Consider the following 19987-nt stretch of genomic DNA (forward strand, 5'->3'; position numbering starts at 1 on the left):
CCTCTCCATCACTTCCCCATGCACCTAATATACCATTTTACTTTCCCTAGCATGTTGGTTTCGTTTTTGGATCTATAGATATGGTATAATTTTTGTTTGTTTATATTTTGGGCAAATAATAGAGTAGTATAATATAAAACATCCTGTAAGGTATATAATACACATATGCACACACCCCACTTTGTCAGTCAGTGGCACTAAGCTTCTAAGAATTGGGCTCTTAGATTGAGTCTTACTCCCCAGGCAAAGAGAGAGTAGGAGACTTGTCTCTGAATGATTATTTGATTTAATTAATAAATCCTGCTCCATACTTTGGAAAAAAGTGCTTGAACATGTCCTACATGTGTTAATTTTTAAGGAGAGCTGGCAGTTAAGGAAAGGCGTAAGTGAAATTGGAGAAGAAGTAGATTACGATGAGGAACTCTATGTGGCTGGAAATATGGTTATCTGGAGCAAAGGAAGTAAAAGCCAGGCATTGGCCGTTTATAAAGCGTTTACAGTTGACAGTCCTGTTCAACAGGTGAGTTGATTTGAATTTTAGCGTTTGATTGACTACTTAACACTTAAAAAACTTTTTGTCCTAAAATTTAACAGAAATAATAAAAACAGTGTAATGGTCCCAGCAGCTGGGTGTCCATTTAAAAACTTTCATTTGTTTTCTGTATCATCGCTTTTTTTACGCCATCCTTTGTCAATTTAATGATAGTCTTTAAACACTGTTCTTGAGTAATTCAATTTGTTATTCTCAATAAAAATTTCTAAGACATCGAGGGTACAAAGAATACTGTAACACATGATGATTATAATTGATTGCAGAGTATTCAATAAATAAAAATCTGGTTCCTAGTGATAATCAGGAAGAGAAAGAAAAAAACTAACTTGTTGTCACTGCAGTTGGCTATTACACCTAACTCTATTATAAAAATCAGTAATTAAAAGGAAGGAATTAAGCATTTGCCCTGCCTTTCTAGGAAGACGTGCAGTTCCTCTCAAGTTAATGAAGGAACACCCTTATTTATGGACGAATGCCAGCTAATAAATATAGAAAGAAGGGTAGAGTTAAAAAATCACCACTTTGTAACCTCCAATGTAATAACGGATTCAGAAAAGGATTGTTAATGGATATTAACACTCTTGGGTGAAAGGATATTACCATGGCACCAAGGTATTACCCTGTGAATTACTTGCTAAAGTGGACTGGACATCAGGTGCTAGAAGAAAATTACATTATCTTTCCTCGGGTGGGATGATGGTTTTGTGGGTATGTAGGAGCACATCTTTAGTTTTAGGAAATGCGTGACGAAGTGATTAGGGGCAAACTGTCATGACGTGTGCAATTTTCAAATAGCCCCCGCCCCCTGCAATTCCACATGTACTCAAATGCCCTTAAACAGGTACGGCAAAATTCAGGTGAGACAGATGTTCACTGTACTGTGTCATCTTTTCTTACTGAAAGTTTTCAGAATATCAAGCTGGGGGAGAAATGAAAACATTTATGTTGGTTGCATTAATTGTTAGGCTACGGACAGGAGGTTTTTAGAAGCTTTTTACTCATGTGAAGTTCCCCATTTGTAGACACTGAAATCGTACCTCGATACTGCTTATTTTTTTTTTTTTTTCCATGAACTATTTCCCGATGAGTGTTGTACTCTTCTAACAATTTATTAGGAAGGGTCAACTGAATTATTCCCAAATTTGAGAACATGTGTGAAAGCATTTCCATCCAGGAGTGTCGAAGCCAGTGCTCTTTTTGCTGATAATTTCCCCCTCATGTAACATTGTGAATGTATTTAATACCACTGAAAAATGGTTAAGATGGTAAATTTTATGTTATGTATATTTTACCACAATTAAAAAGACACATAAAAATGCCATTAAAAATTTCAATAAGTGATTGTCAAGCATACCAGGTGAAGTTTAATGGCTTTTCCTAGTTTGTATATATATTTTTAAGATGGGCCCTTAAGAAAGGGAAATGTTTTTCTCAATATTCTTTCTGGCGAGTCAAAGAATGATAAGATTAGGTAAGTCTGGAGATTATAAAATAGCTTGGCAATTTTCAACTCTTCTGATTATCTTTAGCTTTGTATAGGATATAGGGTTACGATAGGTTGAACCACTATTTGAATTCACTTTTGCTGCAACGCTTCTATCTAGTAGGTTTCTTGATTTTGTTTTCCCTTTTCTTTTTATTTGAAAGCATAGTTTATCTTTCCTTAAGATAGTTATCATTAATTAGTCTAATTTTATCTTATTTTTCTTTGTTCCCATGGTATATGTGTTGAGCTGATGAGGAGGGACCATTATGTAGGTGACACTATTATTTAGATACCATTAGTTAATAGGTTATTATTTAGATGTAATTTTCTTAGGTAAGCATTTTGTTTTGATTTTAGGCATTGTGGTGTGACTTCATTATATCACAGGATAAGTCTGAAAAGGACTACAGTAAGTTTCTTTTTGAAATTTTATTTGATCTTATGATGATTCCAAATGTTTATCTCATTTTTTTATTCAAAATAAGTAAGCCACTAATAGTGGTGGATTAGCGCAAGCATTTTTATATTGTGCATTAAAGAATTTGTGCTGTTGGGAATTGCAATTTATTTTTTTTTAAACATTTATTTATTTATTTATTTATTTATGTCTGTGTTGGGTCTCCATTGTTGCGTGCGGGCTTTCTCTAGTTGCGGTGAGCAGGGGCTATTCTTCGTTGCAGTGTGTAGGCTTCTCATTGCGGTGGCTTCTGTTGTTGCAGAGCACGGGCTCTAGACGCTTGGACCTCAGTAGTTGTGGCTCTCGGGCTCTAGAGCGTAGGCTCAGTAGTTGTGCTGCACAAGCTTAGTTGCTCCGCGGCATGTGAGATCTTCCCGGACCAGGGCTCGAACCCGTGTCCCCTGCATTAGCAGGCGGATTCTTAACCACTGTGCCACCAGGGAAGTCCCGGGAATTGCAATTTATGATTATTGGGATATTTTTTTGAAAACAATGCATATATCTTGTTGTACTCTCTCTTTCCAGGTAGTGATGAAGTAGAAAAATGCATATGTATATTGCAAAGCTCATGTATTAACATGCACAGCATAGAAGGAAAGGATTACATAGCTTCTTTACCTTTTCAGGTAAACTTGAGTGTTTCAGTGTTTTTGTGTTTTATTGGAGAATATTCTTGAATTATTTGGTTTCAGAAGTATTGCTACTCTCATGTCTTATAATCAAAAATGTTATTTTTACTGAAATAAAATTGTAGTGGCTTACCATTTCCATCCTTTGTCTTAAAAATAAATTATTTAGTGAAGTGAATTATGAAGTCTTTTCTGAGAGGTTTTTTTTTCAGTTTAAGTGACATAGAAGAAATCATTTTGGTTTTATTCAAGCACTTGAGCAATATTAGTCTTTCTCCTGTTTCTCATTATCTTTTTCACGCTCTAATGCTGTTGTTACACTTTAATCACATTGTCATTTTGGTACTGATATTAGCTTCTGGCAGGAATTTCAGGTCGAACTTCTCTTCCTTAGATTTGATTTTGTCTTAGATTTACTTGTTAGAATTACTTAAAAAAATTATAGTTAATGATTGTTACTTTGCAAAACTCTTATTAAATTGGAAGAAAATCTAATGTTCTGTAATGTTTCGTAAAAACATGTTATAAAGAATAGTTTCTTTTACTTCTGTTTTTTTCCTCACCCTTTTACCCAATAGGTTGCAAATGTTTGGCCCACGAAGTATGGCTTGTTGTTCGAACGAAGCAGCTCTTCACATGAGGTTCCTCCAGGCCCACCCAGGTATGCAGGTCAGAATATGATTCCTTGGGCCTTTTTTGGTTGGTTCTAAGGTAAAATTGTTTCCCCAAAAGTTTGGGATGATGATAATTTCCATGCTGTCAGCACAGGTAGATGCCTTTTTCTCTCATTTCAGTGTTGTACCCTTACGAGTTCTACTTCTCACTTGGCTCTTACTTATATACAGCTTTTTTCCCCAAGTAGTAAAATTGAGCAAACACTTGGCTTAAAGATAACAAAACTCAATTCTTAACTCTGCCATTTTTTCCATCATGTTACTTTGGGCAAATCGTTAGCTGTGGCTTTAGTTTCCTTATCTGTTACAGGAAGAATACTGTCATTTATTTCTTAGGATTTATGCAGTGATTTAACAAGCTAATGTATGTAATCTCTGACATAGGGCTTCTTATGTCTTAGGTGCGTAATAAATTATAGTGTGTTTACTTTGTCTCCCTAATCAGCTGTGAGCTCGTTGAAGGGCAGGAACATACAGTACCTGTCACTGTGGTGCAAGTTGTAGACACTGAGTTTTAAGAAAATTGCTTATAGATTTTAATCTCTCTCTGTGTTTAGATAGAAGGTCTGTTTTTTCCTTTTTTCAGTCACTCCTTAAGAAAATGCAGCCATTTTATTTACTTGAAGTGTTTCTTCTTTTTTTTTTTTTAAATACTCTCTTTTGTCAATAGGTGTAGAAGACTAAATTTCTTTCCTAGCTGTTAGAGACACACTGCCACTAAGAGAGGTTTAAAAAAAAAAAAGACTGCCTTATGCCCATTACTCTGTTTGTTCTGAAAGGTGTTGACTGTTGCTCACAGATACTCCCTGGGCTACACTGAGTTGTGTGTGTGTGTGTGTGTGTGTGCGTGTGCAAATTTACCCTGCATAAGAGGAAAGATTTCTAGGAATAAAATAGAAGATACTGTGAAAAACAGTAGGTCAAAAGTTTTTAGAGGGTTGCTTTTTGAGATGGTAGGTTTCTAGTTGTTAGTGTAATCTGCAGAAGACATTTCTTTGCAAGGAAAGTACAAAATTTGTGCACAGATGGAGTCATCTTGTGTTGGTGATTGTTTATTTGTTCTTTACTAGAGAACCTTTACCCACCATGTTCAGCATGCTGCATCCACTAGATGAAATTACACCTCTTGTTTGTAAATCTGGAAGTAAGTGTATTTTTATAAATTCTTTTTATGTATTCTCTCTTTTGAGTTTGGGGCTGGGGAGGAAATAAAGGAGCTTATGAAAATTAGATTTGTTTTATAAAAATAATTTAAGCATTTAAAAATAACTCTTATTATGAAAATAATTCATATTAATTAATTCATTGAATACCCTGGTATTAATTGTTTTAACAGCTATTCTTTTAGTAAAAATAGAGCCTATACATCAACCAGAAATACTGATATATTTTCTAACTTACCTGTAGATGACTCTGAACTTTGTTCCTTAGTAATTAGTAAGTAAATGAACAATGCTTAGATAAACTAAAATCGTTTCCTTTTTTTAGAAAAAAGAAATGTAGGGCCTTAGACCTTTACTTTGGAAATTTTTAATATTTCATTTTCCCTGCTCATAATAACATGATTTTCTGGGACTCAGACTTTTAATAGTTCCTAGAGATATTTCTAGATGCGTGTTTTAAAATTTTAAATGTGACCAAACATAGGCTATTATGAATAATGAGGACTTGAAGGCTAAAAAAAAATATTTATATTCTTTGATCAGCTTTACTTTAAGGACTTTATCCCAAGTATATATTCTGAAATGCCACTGAGGTTTTTATCTTCTGTATCAGGGCTTGGCACACTACAGCCTGGGGGCTAAATCCAGTTTATTTTTCTAAGGCTTAAGAGCCAAGAGTGGTTTTTACCTTTTTAAAAGGTTGTAGAAAACAAAAATATTATGCTACAGAGTCAGTATGTCTGCAAAGCCTAAACTATTTACTCTTCGGCCTTTGACAGAAAAAGTTTATTGATACTTCTATATTATACTGTTAACAACTACAAACAACCTAAAAAAACATGTCAGAGTGTGTGATTGAATGGTATGCAGCCATTATTGATCATGTTTTTGAATAATATTTAATGACCTCAGGAATTGCTTATTCATAATGTTAAGTAAGGTACAAAACTAACTGCAATATCATCCTAATTTTGTAAGAACATAAAAAATACGTCTGTATAGGAAAAAAAAAACTCAGAGGAGTGCTCCCAAATATATTAGTAGAGGTTATTTTGAGTGGAATTATGGATGATTTTTATTTTTTTCTTTATAAAGTACTCCTTTTACAAAATAATTCTTTAAAAATTTTTCAATATTTTAACTGAGAGGGAAGCATTTCAGAGACCCTCAAATAAGGATATAGAAACCAGTTTATGGTGCTGTAGATGTAAAAGCTGGACTCACTAGGAAAAAACTTATTTTGCATGTGTACCCAGTAAAAGCAGAAACAGTAGTGTACTGTTCAACACTGTTTGAATAGTTATAGTAGAGAACAGATTTCTTAAAGAAGAAAAGAACCAGTAAGGAAGTCAAACTTGGTCGAATGGTTGAGTGCAATTTAAGAATAAGTCAGTTATTAAATGAGTCATGGACCTTTTACCTGTGGCTGATGAATTTAATGGTTTAGTCAGCACAAATCTTCAACATTTAGTTGCATGTGTGTGAAATCAAAACTCATAACGTTCTCATCTTTAATATATTTTAAAGGAATTGATGCCCAAAGTAAATTTATTAAAAAGTGAGGGTTAATTACATAATATATTAATAGATTTTTGTGCCTTAATTGCCTTGATTTCTCTTTATCTTTAGGAATTGCAAGAAGTCACTTCATAAACAACAGTCTTGTAAAAGTCCATTGTTCTATACCTGATCGTTTCTATTCTGTCTTTAAGGTCTTTTTGGTTCATCACGGGTACAATATGTTGTAGATCATGCAATGAAAATTGTTTTTCTCAACACTGATCCCTCCGTTGTAATGACCTATGACACCGTTCAAGGTTTGCATTCTGTGTGGGCTCTCCGGAGAGTCAAAACAGAGGTAAGGGTAAAGGCAGATCACTTCTTAATAGAAAAGGATAGTTAATACTAAAAACTTTGCAGGTTTTTAGAAGAATCACTTGTGAAATAGGTTGAGTGCCTTAGGTTAAAAGATATATTATATCTTTAATGACTGGCAACCACCCTGCATTCTCACAAGGAAATTGCCCTTTTAATCTAATTATTTTCTGCCCCCTCCCCCTTTTCATTTTGACTTAAGGAAGAGAATGTTGTTTTAAAGTTCTCTGAACAGGGGGGCACCCCACAGAATGTGGCCACCAGCAGCTCGCTCACAGCACACCTCAGAAGCCTCTCCAGGGGAGACTCCCCCGTGGCTTCCCCCTTCCAGAACTACTCCTCCATCCACAGCCAGAGTCGCTCAACCTCCTCGCCCAGCCTACACTCCCGCTCACCTTCCATTTCCAACATGGCAGCTCTCAGGTGGGAATTAAGTGTGGAAGCATTTCCTTGCTTTAAACAAGACATCCCAAGAAAAAGATACCTTCTTTTAAAACTTTCTTTTGTGATTTGAAGGATTTAAAATTTCTGTTGACAGATCCTGAGTATCTTTTAGAGAAAACAGCATTATTCCAGTTGTGCTATTTTTCCTAAGACTTCCAGGCCTACTGTGTTACTTTTTCACTGAGCCATATTTAGAAACTGCCAGTGCTTGTTGTAAGAGTGCCTCATTTTTACCACTAAGTGGTAGCAGTTTGTGAATATCCATTACAGAAAGTTTTTGGTGCTCCTTTCTTTTGTCTTACTTTGCATTAGCTTTTCTTTTGTTTTTGTTAATATCTGTCTGGTGCAATAGGGACATAGTTTTGTTGGTGTGTATATGTTTGAATGTATAGGAACATAGTTTAAACTTTTTTGAATAATATTGATATAAATAATAGATTTTCTGAGGCAGAAAATGAACTGATTTTCAGTTAAAAAAAAAAGAATTCTAACAGGAATTCTACATCTTTAGTATATAATAAAGCATGTTGACAAACCGTTTACGTAGCTACTCCTTTTTGAAAAAATTGTATTTCTGACTGGGCTTATGGTATGAATACTCTCCGTACATAGAATTTGGAAAGCTTTATTAGAAAGTGTGTTATATCAGCCTGCGTTGTTAATTGTGGTGCACTCTTTTCTCTTTGTTTTGCAGTCGTGCTCATTCTCCAGCCTTAGGAGTGCACTCTTTTTCAGGGGTGCAAAGGTTCAACCTTTCAAGCCATAATCAATCTCCAAAGAGACACAGTATTTCTCATTCTCCAAATAGTAATTCTAACGGCTCCTTTCTTGCACCAGAAACAGAGCCAATTGTTCCTGAACTTTGTATGGACCATTTATGGACAGAAACGATTACTAATATAAGGTTTGGAGTATATATTTTTATATTCAAAGAAAAATGATACCAAAAGTTTTAGAAAATACTTGGCATTTTGTGTAAAGCTTCCTTTGAGTATAAGCAGTTATTAATATTTCTAAAATACATAGAGATATGTATTAAAGGCTACCTCAGTTTCAGTAGAGGATGTTAGTGATATTAAGGTGATCATAAAAATATCTTTTGTCATTTGCTATTTCTTGCGTAACTTAGTAATCTCTCAGATTTGAGGTGTTTGATGTTTTAGGGAGAGACAACTAACTTCTGTAGATTAGGAAACTTGGGAATTTATAACATTTTTCTTAAGTTTTGTCTTTATGTTAGTTGAGTATCAGCTGTTTTTCTGGGAAACACAACTCAGACCTCTGTTGCTTGTGACCTTCCTCCTTTTATGTTCTCTTTAATCATTCATTCAGTCAATGCCAGTGTGTGTGCCAGTGGCTATGGTTTATCAGCAAATAAGTTGCTGTCCCTGTCCTCAGAAAGAGACAGCTGGAGGATGGTGGCACTGCTCATCTGCTGGTAGGGCTTTGGAAAGATGACTAGGTATTTCCTGGGTGGGTAAGCGGGGCAGTACACAGTAGTTAGAGGGGATCAGAAGAAAAGTGCACAAGTGTGAATGTGTGGTTTGTTCAGGGAATTAAAAATACCCTCCATTTGTTTGTGCAGGAGGAGGGGAAAGGGCTGCGAAAGAGGAGGTGGAGAGAGATGGCCTTTTGGGCTGTTCTGTTTGATGAGAGCTGTAAGAAGGTGCTTTATATGTGGGTCATAAACTCAGGGGTCAGAGCAGTCACCTATCAGTGGTGATTGAGGCAAGACAGGTGGATTGGAGTTTACGGAGTGTGTAGAGGTTGGGTTCCAGGAGGGCCTGTGGATGGACTTGCAGTTGCAGGGGTTCTGGTAACCCTCGAATCAAAGATAGTCATCATGGGTATGTGTGGTGTATAGGCCTTTTCTTTAGGAGAGGGTTTAACATTCATTCGATTCTCAGAGTCTATGACCTCCGAATAGTTAAAACCAGGCTGTGTAGAATCAGAAGAGGGCTAGTGACTAAAGTCTTGGAAACTTAAGATTTGGGAGGGGTGAAAAGAGCTAAAGCCGCTGCAGAGAGACAGAGCAAGAGAGGTCAGGTGGGGGAAGCAGCAGGACATGTCATGGAACACAGGAAAAGCGGCTTTTGAGAAGAAGGTGCCAATGTTGCCAGGTGCTGGTGAGCTCAGAGAGGCAGTACCTGGATGGCAAGGTCACTGGTGACCTTGGCCAGAGCACCTGGGGGTGGGGGTCTAGGGTGGAGTGGAATGGGGTGGAAAACGTAAATGGGGACCGAGGAGGTGAACATAGATATACAGACTGTCCAAGGAGTTTGCCTTTGAATGGGAATGAGGATACAAAACGAGCTGAGGGAATCTCAGGGTCAAGGGAGAGTTTTGTTTTTCCTGAACTATGTTAGAGAAAATTAGTCTTCATTTTTGCCCTTAAATACCCAAGTGTGTTTCTCTAAAAAGTAAGGACATTTTCTTACCTAACCATGCTACCATTTTTACACCCAGCCAAATTAACAGTAAGTCCTTTATATAATCTAATATTTAGTCCATCTTTGTATTTAGAGACTCATTTTAATATGAGAGAGTAGGCTATGAAAAGACTATATACCCAGAGCAGGGAAAGCACTGAAAATACAGCTGGCTCTACGACCTTAAGCTATCCACATCCAAGTAGAAAGACAAGTGCATGTTCTTAGGCTGGCCAGTCAGGGATAGGCAGTTGGAGGAAAGGAAAGATGTGAGTACAGTGTTGAAGTATGTTCTATTTTTATATATATAAAATAAAAATTCCTTGTAAAATAAAAATTCCTTATATATAGAATAAAAATTCCCTGTATTTAAAAATCATTTGTCTTTAAATACCTTATTGCTAAGTTGGATATATTGCAGATCCTTAATGTACAGAGTTAACAAAGAAATTTTTGAGAATAGAGAATTTTTGAGTATGGGTTAAAAAAAAAGGGATGAAGTGGAGCCTAATCTGAGAGAGGATAGATTGGAGAGGTCATGTTATCAAACGCCTGACCCTTTAGACCCTGTAAGAGGTCTAAGATCTCTTCAAGTTTGCATTACTTTAGCAGTAGGCAGCTTGCACGATGTGGAATTAAGAAGTCTGTTGGTAATGATTACATTTATTGTAATTTTTCCCCAAAAAAGCTGTGTAGTGGACTCAGAGTCAAAGAGCTGAAAGGAGTCTTAGAGATCATGAAGTTCAATTCTTAGAAGTGCTTTTGTGTCTTCAAGCTTATTGCTGGGCCCAAGTAGTGTTTCCTGTAGAATATTTTCAAAGACTTTTAATAATTACTATGGTAGATTTTTAAGTGAGTGCCAACAGTTCCTTTCTTAATGTATCTGTTACAGGGAGAAAAATTCACAGGCCTCAAAAGTCTTTATTACATCTGACCTATGCGGGCAGAAGTTCTTGTGCTTTTTAGTAGAGTCCCAGCTCCAGTTACGGTAAGTGCATTTATGTATCTCATTGATTTGGTATAAATAAACTTAGGACTATTTTTTCTTTTTCTCTCTCTCTCTCTCTCTCTCTTTTTTTTTTTTTTGGCTTAAGTAGCTTTATTGAAATAATTTACATACCATAAAATTAACATGTTTTAAGTGTATAGTTTAATGATTTTTAGTAAATTTACAGTTATGCAGCATCACCACAATCCAGTTTTAAAAATTTCTATCACTTTAAAAAGATCTCTTGTGCTTGACTTGCATTCAGTCTCTGTTCCCATTCCCAACCTCAGGCAACCAGTATATAGGCTTTCTGCCTCTGCAGATTTGCCTTTTCTGGATATTTTATGTAAATAGAATCATACAATATATAGTTTTTTTGTGTCCACCTTCTTTCACTTAGTATGTTTCTTAGGGCCTACCATGTTGTAACATGTATAAATATTTTATTCCTCTTGCTGTGTAGTATTGTATAAATATACCACATTTTGTTTATCTAGTCATTAGTTGATGGGCATTTGGTTTGTTTCCACTTTTTTGACCATTGTGAATTATGGCACTATGAAAATTGGAGCCAAAGCCTTTGTGTGGACATACATGATTTCATGTAGATAGATAGGTAGATAACTAGGAGTGGATCAAATGATAAATTCATTGTAAACTTTTAAAGAAATTGCTAAATTTGTCTTCCAAATAAGCTGTACCATTTTACATTCCCACCAGTAATGTTTGAGTGTTCCAATTTCTTCATCCTTGACAAGATTTCTGATTTTAATTTTTGAATATTATTTTATTTATTTTTTTATACAGCAGGTTATTATTAGTCATCAATTTTTTACGCATCAGTGTATACATGTCAATCCCAATCACCCAGTTCATCACACGACCATCCCCCCACCCCTGCGGCTTTCCCGCTTGGTGTCCATACATTTGTTCTCTACATCTGTGTCTCAAATTCTGCCCTGCAAACTGGTACATCTGTACCATTTTTCTAGGTTCCACATACATGCGTTAATATACAATATTTGTTTTTCTCTTTCTGACTTACTTCACTCTGTATGATAGTCTCTAGATCCATCCACGTCTCAACAAATGACCCAATTTCATTACTTTTTATGGCTGAGTAATAATTCCATTGTATATATGTACCACAACTTCTTTATCCATTCGTCTGTCAATGGGCATTTAGGTCACTTCCATGACCTGGCTATTGCAAATAGTGCTACATTGAACATTGGGGTGCATATGTCTTTTTGAATTATGGTTTTCTTTGGGTATATGCCCAGTAGTGGGATTGCTGGATCATATGGTAATTCTATTTTTAGTTTTTTAAGGAACCTCCATACTGTTCTCCATAGTGGCTGTATCAATTTACATTCCCACCAACAGTGCAAGAGGGTTCCCTTTCCTCCACGCCCTCTCCAGCATTTGTTGTTTGTAGATTTTCTGATGATGCCCATTCTAACTGGTGTGAGGTGATACCTCATTGTAGTTTTGATTTGCATTTCTCTAATAATTAGTGATGTTGAGCAGCCTTTCATGTGCCTCTTGGCCATCTGTATGTCTTCTTTGGAGAAATGTCTATTTAGGTCTTCTGCCCATTTTTGGATTGGGTTGTTTGTTTCTTTAATATTGAGCTGCATGAGCTGTTTATATTTTGAAGATTAATCCTTTGTCCGTTGATTTGTTTGCAAATATTTTCTCCCATTCTGGGGGTTGTCTTTTCATCTTGTTTATGGTTTTCTTTGCTGTGCAAAAGCTTTTAAGTTTCATTAGGTCCCATTTGTTTATTTTTGTTTTTATTTCCATTACTCTAGGAGGTGGATCAAAAAAAGATCTTGCTGTGATTTATGTCAAAGAGTGTTCTTCCTATGTTTTCCTCTAAGAGTTTTACAGTGTCCAGTCTTACATTTAGGTCTTGAATCCATTTTGAGTTTATTTTTGTGTATGGTGTTAGGGAGTGTTCTAATTTCATTCTTTTACATGTAGCTGTCCAGTTTTCCCAGCAACACTTATTGAAAAGACTGTCTTTTCTCCATTGTATATCCTTGCCTCCTTTGTCATAAATTAGTTGATCGTAGGTGTGTGGGTTTATCTGTGGGCTTTCTATCTTGTTCCATTGATCTATGTTTCTGTTTTTGTGCCAGTACCATATTGTCTTGATTACTGTAGCTTTGTAGTATAGTCTGAAGTTAGGGAGTCTGATTTCTCCCGCTCTGTTTTTTTTCCCTCAAGACTGCTTTGGCTATTCGGGGTCTTTTGTGTCTCCATACAAATTTTAAGATTTTTTTGTTCTAGTTCTGTAAAAAATGCCATTGGTAATTTGATAGGGATTGCATTGAACCTGTAGATTGCTTTGGGTAGTTTAGTCATTTTCACAATATTGATCCTTCCAATCCAAGAACATGGTATATCTCTCCATCTGTTGGTATCATCTTTAATTTCATCAGTGTCTTATAGTTTTCTGCATACAGGTCTTTGGTCTCCCTAGGTAGGTTTATTCCTAGGTATTTTATTGTTTTTGTTGCAGTGGTAATGGGAGTGTTTCCTCACTATCTCTTTCAGATTTTTCATCACCAGTGTATAGGAATGCAAGAGATTTCTGTGCATTAATTTTGTATCCTGCTACTTTACCAAATTCATTAACTCTAGTAGTTTTCTAGTAGCATCTTCAGGATTCTTTATGTACAGTATCATGTCATCTGCAAACAGTGTCAGTTTTACTTGTTCTTTTCCGATTTGGATTCCTTTTATTTCTTTTTCTTCTCTGATTGCTGTTGCTAAAGCTTCCAAAACTATGTTGAGTAATAGTGGTGAGAGTGGGCAACATTGTCTTGTTCCTGATCTTAGAGGAAATGTTTTCAGTTTTTCAGCATTGAGAATGATGTTTGCTGTGGGTTTGTCATATATGGCCTTTATTATGTTGAGGTAGGTTCCCTCTATGCCCACTTTCTGGAGAGTTTTTAATCATAAGTAGGTGTTGAATTTTGTCAGAAGCTTTTTCTGCATCTATTGAGATGATCATATGGTTTTTATTCTTCAATTTGTTAATATGGTGTATCACATTGATTGATTTGCGTATATTGAAGAATCCTTGCATCCCTGGGATAAATCCCACTTGATCATGGTGTATGATCCTTCTAATGTGTTTTTGGATTCTGTTTGCTAGTATCTTCTTGAGGATTTTTGCCTCTATATTCATCAGTGATATTGGTCTGTAATTTTCTTTTTTTGTAGTATGTTTGTCTGGTTTTGGTATCAGTGTGATGGTGGCCTCATAGAATGAGTTTGGTAGTGCTCCTTCCTCTGCAATTTTTGGAAGAGTTTGAGAAGGATCATGTTAGCTCTTCTCTAAGTGTTTGATAGAATCACCTGTGAAGCCATCTGGTCCTGGACTTTTGTTTGTTGGAAGATGTTTAATCACAGTTTCAATTTCATTACTTGTGATTGGTCTGTTCATATATTCTGTTTCTTCCTGTTTCAGTCTTGGAAAATTATATCTTTCTAAGAATTTGTCCATTTCTTCCAGGTTGTCCATTTTATTGGCATAGAGTTGCTTGCAGTAGTCTCTTAGGATGCTTTGTATTTCTGCAGTGTCTGTTGTAACTTCTCCTTTTTCATTTCTAATTTTACTGATTTGAGTCTTCTCCCTCTTTTTCTTGATGAATCTGGCTAATGGTTTATCAATTATGTTTATCTTCTCCAAGAACCAGCTTTTAGTTTTATTGATGTTTGCTATTGTTTCCTTTGTTTCTATTTCATTTATTTCTGCTCTGATATTTATGATTTCTTTCCTTCTGCTAATTTTGGGTTTTGTTTGTTCTTCTTTCTCTAGTTCCTTTAGGCGTAAGGTTAGATTGTTTATTTGAGATTTTTCTTGTTTCCTGAGGTTTGCATAGCTATAAACTTCCCTCTTAGAATTGCTTTTGCTGCATCCCATAGGTTTTGGATCATCGTGTTTTCATTGTCATTTGTCTCTAGTTATTTTTTGATTTCCTCTTCGATTTCTTCAGTGATCTCTTGGTTATTTAGTAATGTGTTATTTATCCTCCATGTGTTTTTGTTTTTTACATTTTTTCCCTGTAATTCATTTCTAATCTCATAGTGTTGTGGTCAGAAAAGATGCTTGATATGATTTCAATTTTCTTAAATTTACTGAAGCTTGATTTGTGACCCAAGATGTGATGTATCCTGGAGAATGTTCCGTGCGCACTTGAGAAGAAAATGTAATCTGCTGTTTTTGGATGGAATGTCCTATAAATATCAATTAAATCTATCTGGTCTGTTGTGTCATTTAAAGCTTCTGTTTCCTTACTTATTTTCATTTTGGTTGATTTGTCCATTGGTGTAAGTGAGGTGTTAAAGTCCCCCACTCTTATTGTGTTACTGTTGATTTCCTCTTTTATAGCTGTTAGCAGATACCTTATGTATTGAGGTGCTCCTATGTTGGGTGCATATATATTTATAATTGTTATTATCTTCTTCTTGGATTGATCCCTTGATCATTATGTAGTGTCCTTCCTTGTCTCTTGTAACATTCTTTATTTTAAAGTCTGTTTTGGGGCTTCCCTGGTGGTGCAGTGGTTGAGAGTCCGCCTGCCAATGCAGGGGACACGGGTTCGTGCCCCGGTCCGGGAAGATCCCACATGCCGTGGAGTGGCTGGGCCCGTGAGCCATGGCCACTGAGCCTGCGTGTCTGGAGCCTGTGCTCTGCAACAGGAGAGGCCACAACAGTGAGAGGCCTGTGTACTGCCAAAAAAATAAAAAAATAAAGTCTGTTTTATGTGATATGAGTATTGCTACTCCAGCTTTCTTTTAATTTCCATTTGCATGGAATATCTTTTTCCATCCCCTCACTTTCAGTCTGTATGTGTCCCTAGGTCTGAAGTGGGTCTCTTGTAGACAGCATATATATGGATCTTGTTTTTGTATCCATTCAGCAAGCCTGTGTCTTTTGGTTGGAGCATTTAATCCATTCACGTTTAAGGTAATTATCGATATGTATGTTTCTATGACCTTTTTTTTTTTTTTTTTTTGCGGTATGCGGGCCTCTCACTGCTGTGGCCTCTCCCGTTGCGGAGCACAGGCTCCGGACGCGCAGGCCCAGCGGCCATGGCTCACGGGCCCAGCCGCTCCGCGGCATATGGGATCCTCCCAGACCGGGGCATGAACCCGTATCCCCTGCATCGGCAGGCGGACTCTCAACCACCGCGCCACCAGGGAGGCCCTCTATGACCATTTTCTTAATTGTTTTGGGTTTGTTTTTGTAGGTCCTTTTCTTCTCTTGTGTTTCCCCCTTAGAGAAGTTCCTTTAGCATTTGTTGTAGAGCTGGTTTGGTGGTGCTGAATTCTCTTAGCTTTTGCTTGTCGGTAAAGCTTTTGATTTCTCCATCAAATCTGAATGAGATCCTTGCTGGGTAGAGTAGTCTTGGTTGCAGGTTCTTCCCTTTCATCACGTTCACTGTATCATGCCACTTCCTTCTGGCTTGTATAGTTTCTGCTGAGAGATCAGCTGTTAACCTTATGGGAGTTCCCTTGTGCGTTATTTGTCGTTTTTCCCTTGCCACTTTCAATAATTTTTCTTTACCTTTTATTTTTGCCAATTTGATTACTGTGTGTGTTGGTGTGTTTCTCCTTGGGTTTGTCCTGTATGGGACTCACTGCGCTTCCTGGACTTGGGTGGCTATTTCCTTCCCCATGTGAGGGAAGTTTTCGACTATAATCTCTTCAAATATTTTCTCTGGTCCTTTCTCTCTCTCTTCTCCTTCTGAGATGCCTATAATGCGAATGTTGTTGTGTTTAATGTTGTCCCAGAGGTCTCTAAGGCTGTCTTCATTTCTTTTCATTCTTTTTTCTTTATTCTGTTCTTCAGCACTGAATTCCACCATTCCGTCTTCCAGGTCACTTATCCATTCTTCTGCCTCAGTTATTCTGCTATTGATTCCTTCTAGTGTAGTTTTTATTTTAGTTATTGTATTGTTCATCTCTGTTTGTTTGTTCTTTAATTCTTCCAGGTCTTTGTTAAACATTTCTTGCATCTTCTAGATCTTTGCCTCCTTTCTGCTTCTGAGGTCCTGGATCATTTTCACTATCATCATTCTGAATTCTTTTTTTTTGGAAGGTTGCCTATCTCCACTGCATTTAGTTGTTTTTCTGGGGTTTTATCTTGTTCCTTCATCCGGTACATAGTCTTCTGCCTTTTCATTTTGTCTGTCTTTCTGTGAATGTGGTTTTTGTTCCACAGCCTGCAGGATTGTAGTTCTTTTTGCTTCTGCTGTCTGCCCTCTGGTGGATGAGGCTATCTAAGAGGCTTGTGTAAGTTTCCTGACTGGGAGCCACTGGTGGTGGGTAGAGCTGACTGTTGCTCTGGTGGGCAGAGCTCAGTAAAACTTTAATTCACTGGACTGCTGATGGGTGGGCCTGGGTTCTCTCCCTGTTGGTTGTTTGGCCTGAGGCAACCCAACACTGGAGCCTACCTGCGCTCTTTGGTGGGGCTAATGACAGACTCTGGGAGGGCTCACGCCAAGGAGTACTTCCCAGAACTTCTGCCGCCAGTGTCCTTGTCCCCACGGTGAGCTCCAGCCACCCCCTGCATCTGCAGGAGACCCTCCAACGCTAGCAGGTAGGTCTGGTTCAATCTCCCCTGGGGTCACTGCTCCTTTTCCTGGTTCCCGATGTGCACACTACTTTGTGTGTGCCCTCCAAGAGTGGAGCCTCTGTTTCTCTCAGTCCTGTCCAAGTCCTGAAATCAAATCCCACTAGGCTTCAAAGTTCGATTCTCTAGGAACTCCACCTCCCGTTGCCAGACCCCCAGGTTGGGAAGCCTGACGTGGGGCTCAGAACCTTCACTCCAGTGGGTGAACTTCTGTGGTATAAGTGTTCTCCTGTTTGTGAGTCACCCACCCAGCAGTTATGGGATTTGATTTTACTGATTGCGCCCCTCCTACCCTCTCACTGTGGCTTCTCCTTTGTCTTTGGATGTGGGGTATCTTTTTGGTGAGTTCCAGTGTCTTCCTGTCGATGATTGTCCAGCAGCTATTTGTGATTCTGGTTTTCTCACAAGAGGGAGTGAGAGCACGTCCTTCTACTCCGCCATCTTGGTTCTTTCTGACAAGATTTGATATTGTCATTTTCTTTGATTATAGCCTTTCTGGTGGGTGTGAAGTGTTTTTTTAAATTTTTATTTATTTATTTATTTATTTATTGGCTGCATTGGGTGTTCGTTGCTGCATGTGGGCTTTCTGTAGTTGTGGCGAGTGGGGGGGCTGCTCTTCTTGCGGTGCACGGGCTTCTCATTGTGGTGGCTTCTCTTGTTGCAGGGCACAGGCTCTAGGCACGTGGTTTTCAGTAGTTGTGGCACGCGGGCTGTAGAGTGCAGACTCAGCTGTTGTGGCGCACGGGCTTAGTTGCTTCGGGGCATGTGGGATCTTCCTGGACCAGGGATTGAACCTGTGTCCCCTGCATTGGCAGGTGGATTCTTAACCACTGTGCCACCAGGGGAGCTCCCTAAGTGCTTTTAATTTGCATTTCCCTAATGACTTATGATGTTGAGCATCTTCTCTTGCTTATTAGCCATTCATTTATCTTCTTAGGTAAAATGTGTATTTATATGTTTACCAACTTATTGACCTTTAATTTTGAAATTATTATAGATCACAGGATGTTGTAAAGTAGTAGAGGTCCTGTGTAGCCTGCACTTTTTCCCCCAGAGGTAACATCTTACATATCTATCTATAGTGCATTGTTAAAACAAGGAAATTGACATCAGTACAGTCAATGGGCCTCATTCAAACTTCTTCAGTTTTACGTGTACTCATTTGTGTGTGTATATGATTCCATGAAATTTTATCACGTGTAGATTTGTGCAAACGTCCCAGTCAAGATTCAGAACTTCTTTATCACCTCACAGATCTCCCTCATGCTACCCACTTTAGAGTCACATACACCACACCCATCTACCACAGTCCCCAATCCCTGGCAACCACTAATCTGTTCTCCATCTCTATAATTTTGTCATTTGAAAATGTTTTATAAATGGAATCATACAGTAAGTAACCTTTGAAATTGGCTTTTTACAGTTAGTATAATACCCTTGAGATCAGTACAGGTTGTTGCATATATCAATAGTGTATTTCTTTTTTAATTTGAATATTTAGATGTGTAAAGTTTCAAGAGAGTAATGATAAAACCCAGCTCATCTTTGGCTCCGTCACCAACATACAGGCAAAGGATGCAGCTCCAGTGGAGGTAAATGCAGGCACATTTCTTGAGAAGTTGAAAGTCGTTGTGCTTTATAATTTGCACAGATCGGAAAATAAAAGTTTTGCCTTTTTTTTTTTTTTTTTTTTTAGAAGATAGACACTATGCTGGTCCTGGAAGGCAGTGGAAACCTGGTGCTGTACACAGGAGTGGTTCGGGTAAGTAATAAATAGCATTTCATGCTTTTAGTAGGACTACTTCCTTAATTATTATTTTTTAATGTTACTTTAGTTTGATATTTTAAATTTGTTACCTCCTGTCTATAGAATTTGGCAGAAGATTCTTGTAAGAGTTGACAGTGAAGCCTTCAATTTAGGTTGGCCCTTATTTGAAGGTCTAGGATCACTGTCATTAGATGGATTGGCACTATGAAAACAGGGCAGTTGGGGAAACTTTAATGAATATAGATGATTTTAAAAAAAAGAAGAAAGTTAATTGACATTTTATAAAGAATATAGTTTTGAAATTGATGTATGGGTAGCTTTCTTAAGTCTCAAAGTTTTAGTAAAGTTTCATTGTATTAAATGTATAATATATATGTCATCTGTGTCTTTTTAAACAGTTGTGAACTTTACATACAGAATAATGTACATTTTACAAATTTAAATTATGAAATTTAAATACACACAGTTTGAAGGATAATGAAGCGAACATTCATATAAGCACTACCCAGGTTAAGAAATAGGATGTTGCCATATATTTACAGTCTCTTGGATTTTGTTTCCTCACTGTATCCTCATCCCCCAGAGATCCTTACTTGGAATAAATCAGTCCCTTGTTTTTATTACTAGCTTTTGCAGTTACGTATGTATCACTGACGAGTAAATTGTTTAGTTTTCCTTGTTTTTGGATTTTCATATAAAGGAAACATACCACATACTCTTCTCTGACTTATTTTGCTCAACATTATATTATTTTTAGATTTATTTGTGTTGACGTGTAGCTGTTGTTGACTCATGCACTGTTACCTAGTTTTCCATTGTATGATTATACCAGAACTTTACCAGCCACTAGGGTTGTTTTGCTGTTTCCT

The 19987-nt window shown here is 37.2% G+C and overlaps 1 protein-coding gene across 2 annotated transcripts in view; it reads left to right on the top strand.

The window, feature by feature from the left end:
* Positions 1-19987, top strand: part of ANAPC1 (anaphase promoting complex subunit 1) — a 100650-nt gene that overhangs the window by 3382 nt on the left and 77281 nt on the right. For both annotated transcript variants that reach the window (XM_082641765.1, XM_082641764.1), the window contains exons 3-13: positions 359-520; positions 2397-2448; positions 3022-3122; positions 3704-3786; positions 4870-4943; positions 6675-6820; positions 7040-7260; positions 7976-8185; positions 10603-10698; positions 18852-18942; positions 19047-19112. In XM_082641765.1, coding sequence (XP_082497891.1) covers positions 359-520; positions 2397-2448; positions 3022-3122; positions 3704-3786; positions 4870-4943; positions 6675-6820; positions 7040-7260; positions 7976-8185; positions 10603-10698; positions 18852-18942; positions 19047-19112 — 1302 coding nt within the window. The remainder of the gene's footprint in view (positions 1-358; positions 521-2396; positions 2449-3021; positions 3123-3703; positions 3787-4869; positions 4944-6674; positions 6821-7039; positions 7261-7975; positions 8186-10602; positions 10699-18851; positions 18943-19046; positions 19113-19987) is intronic.

The sequence above is a fragment of the Mesoplodon mirus genome (genome assembly GCF_964341445.2).
Source record: "Mesoplodon mirus genome assembly, chromosome: 14".
NCBI classification, from domain to species: Eukaryota; Metazoa; Chordata; class Mammalia; order Artiodactyla; family Ziphiidae; genus Mesoplodon; species Mesoplodon mirus.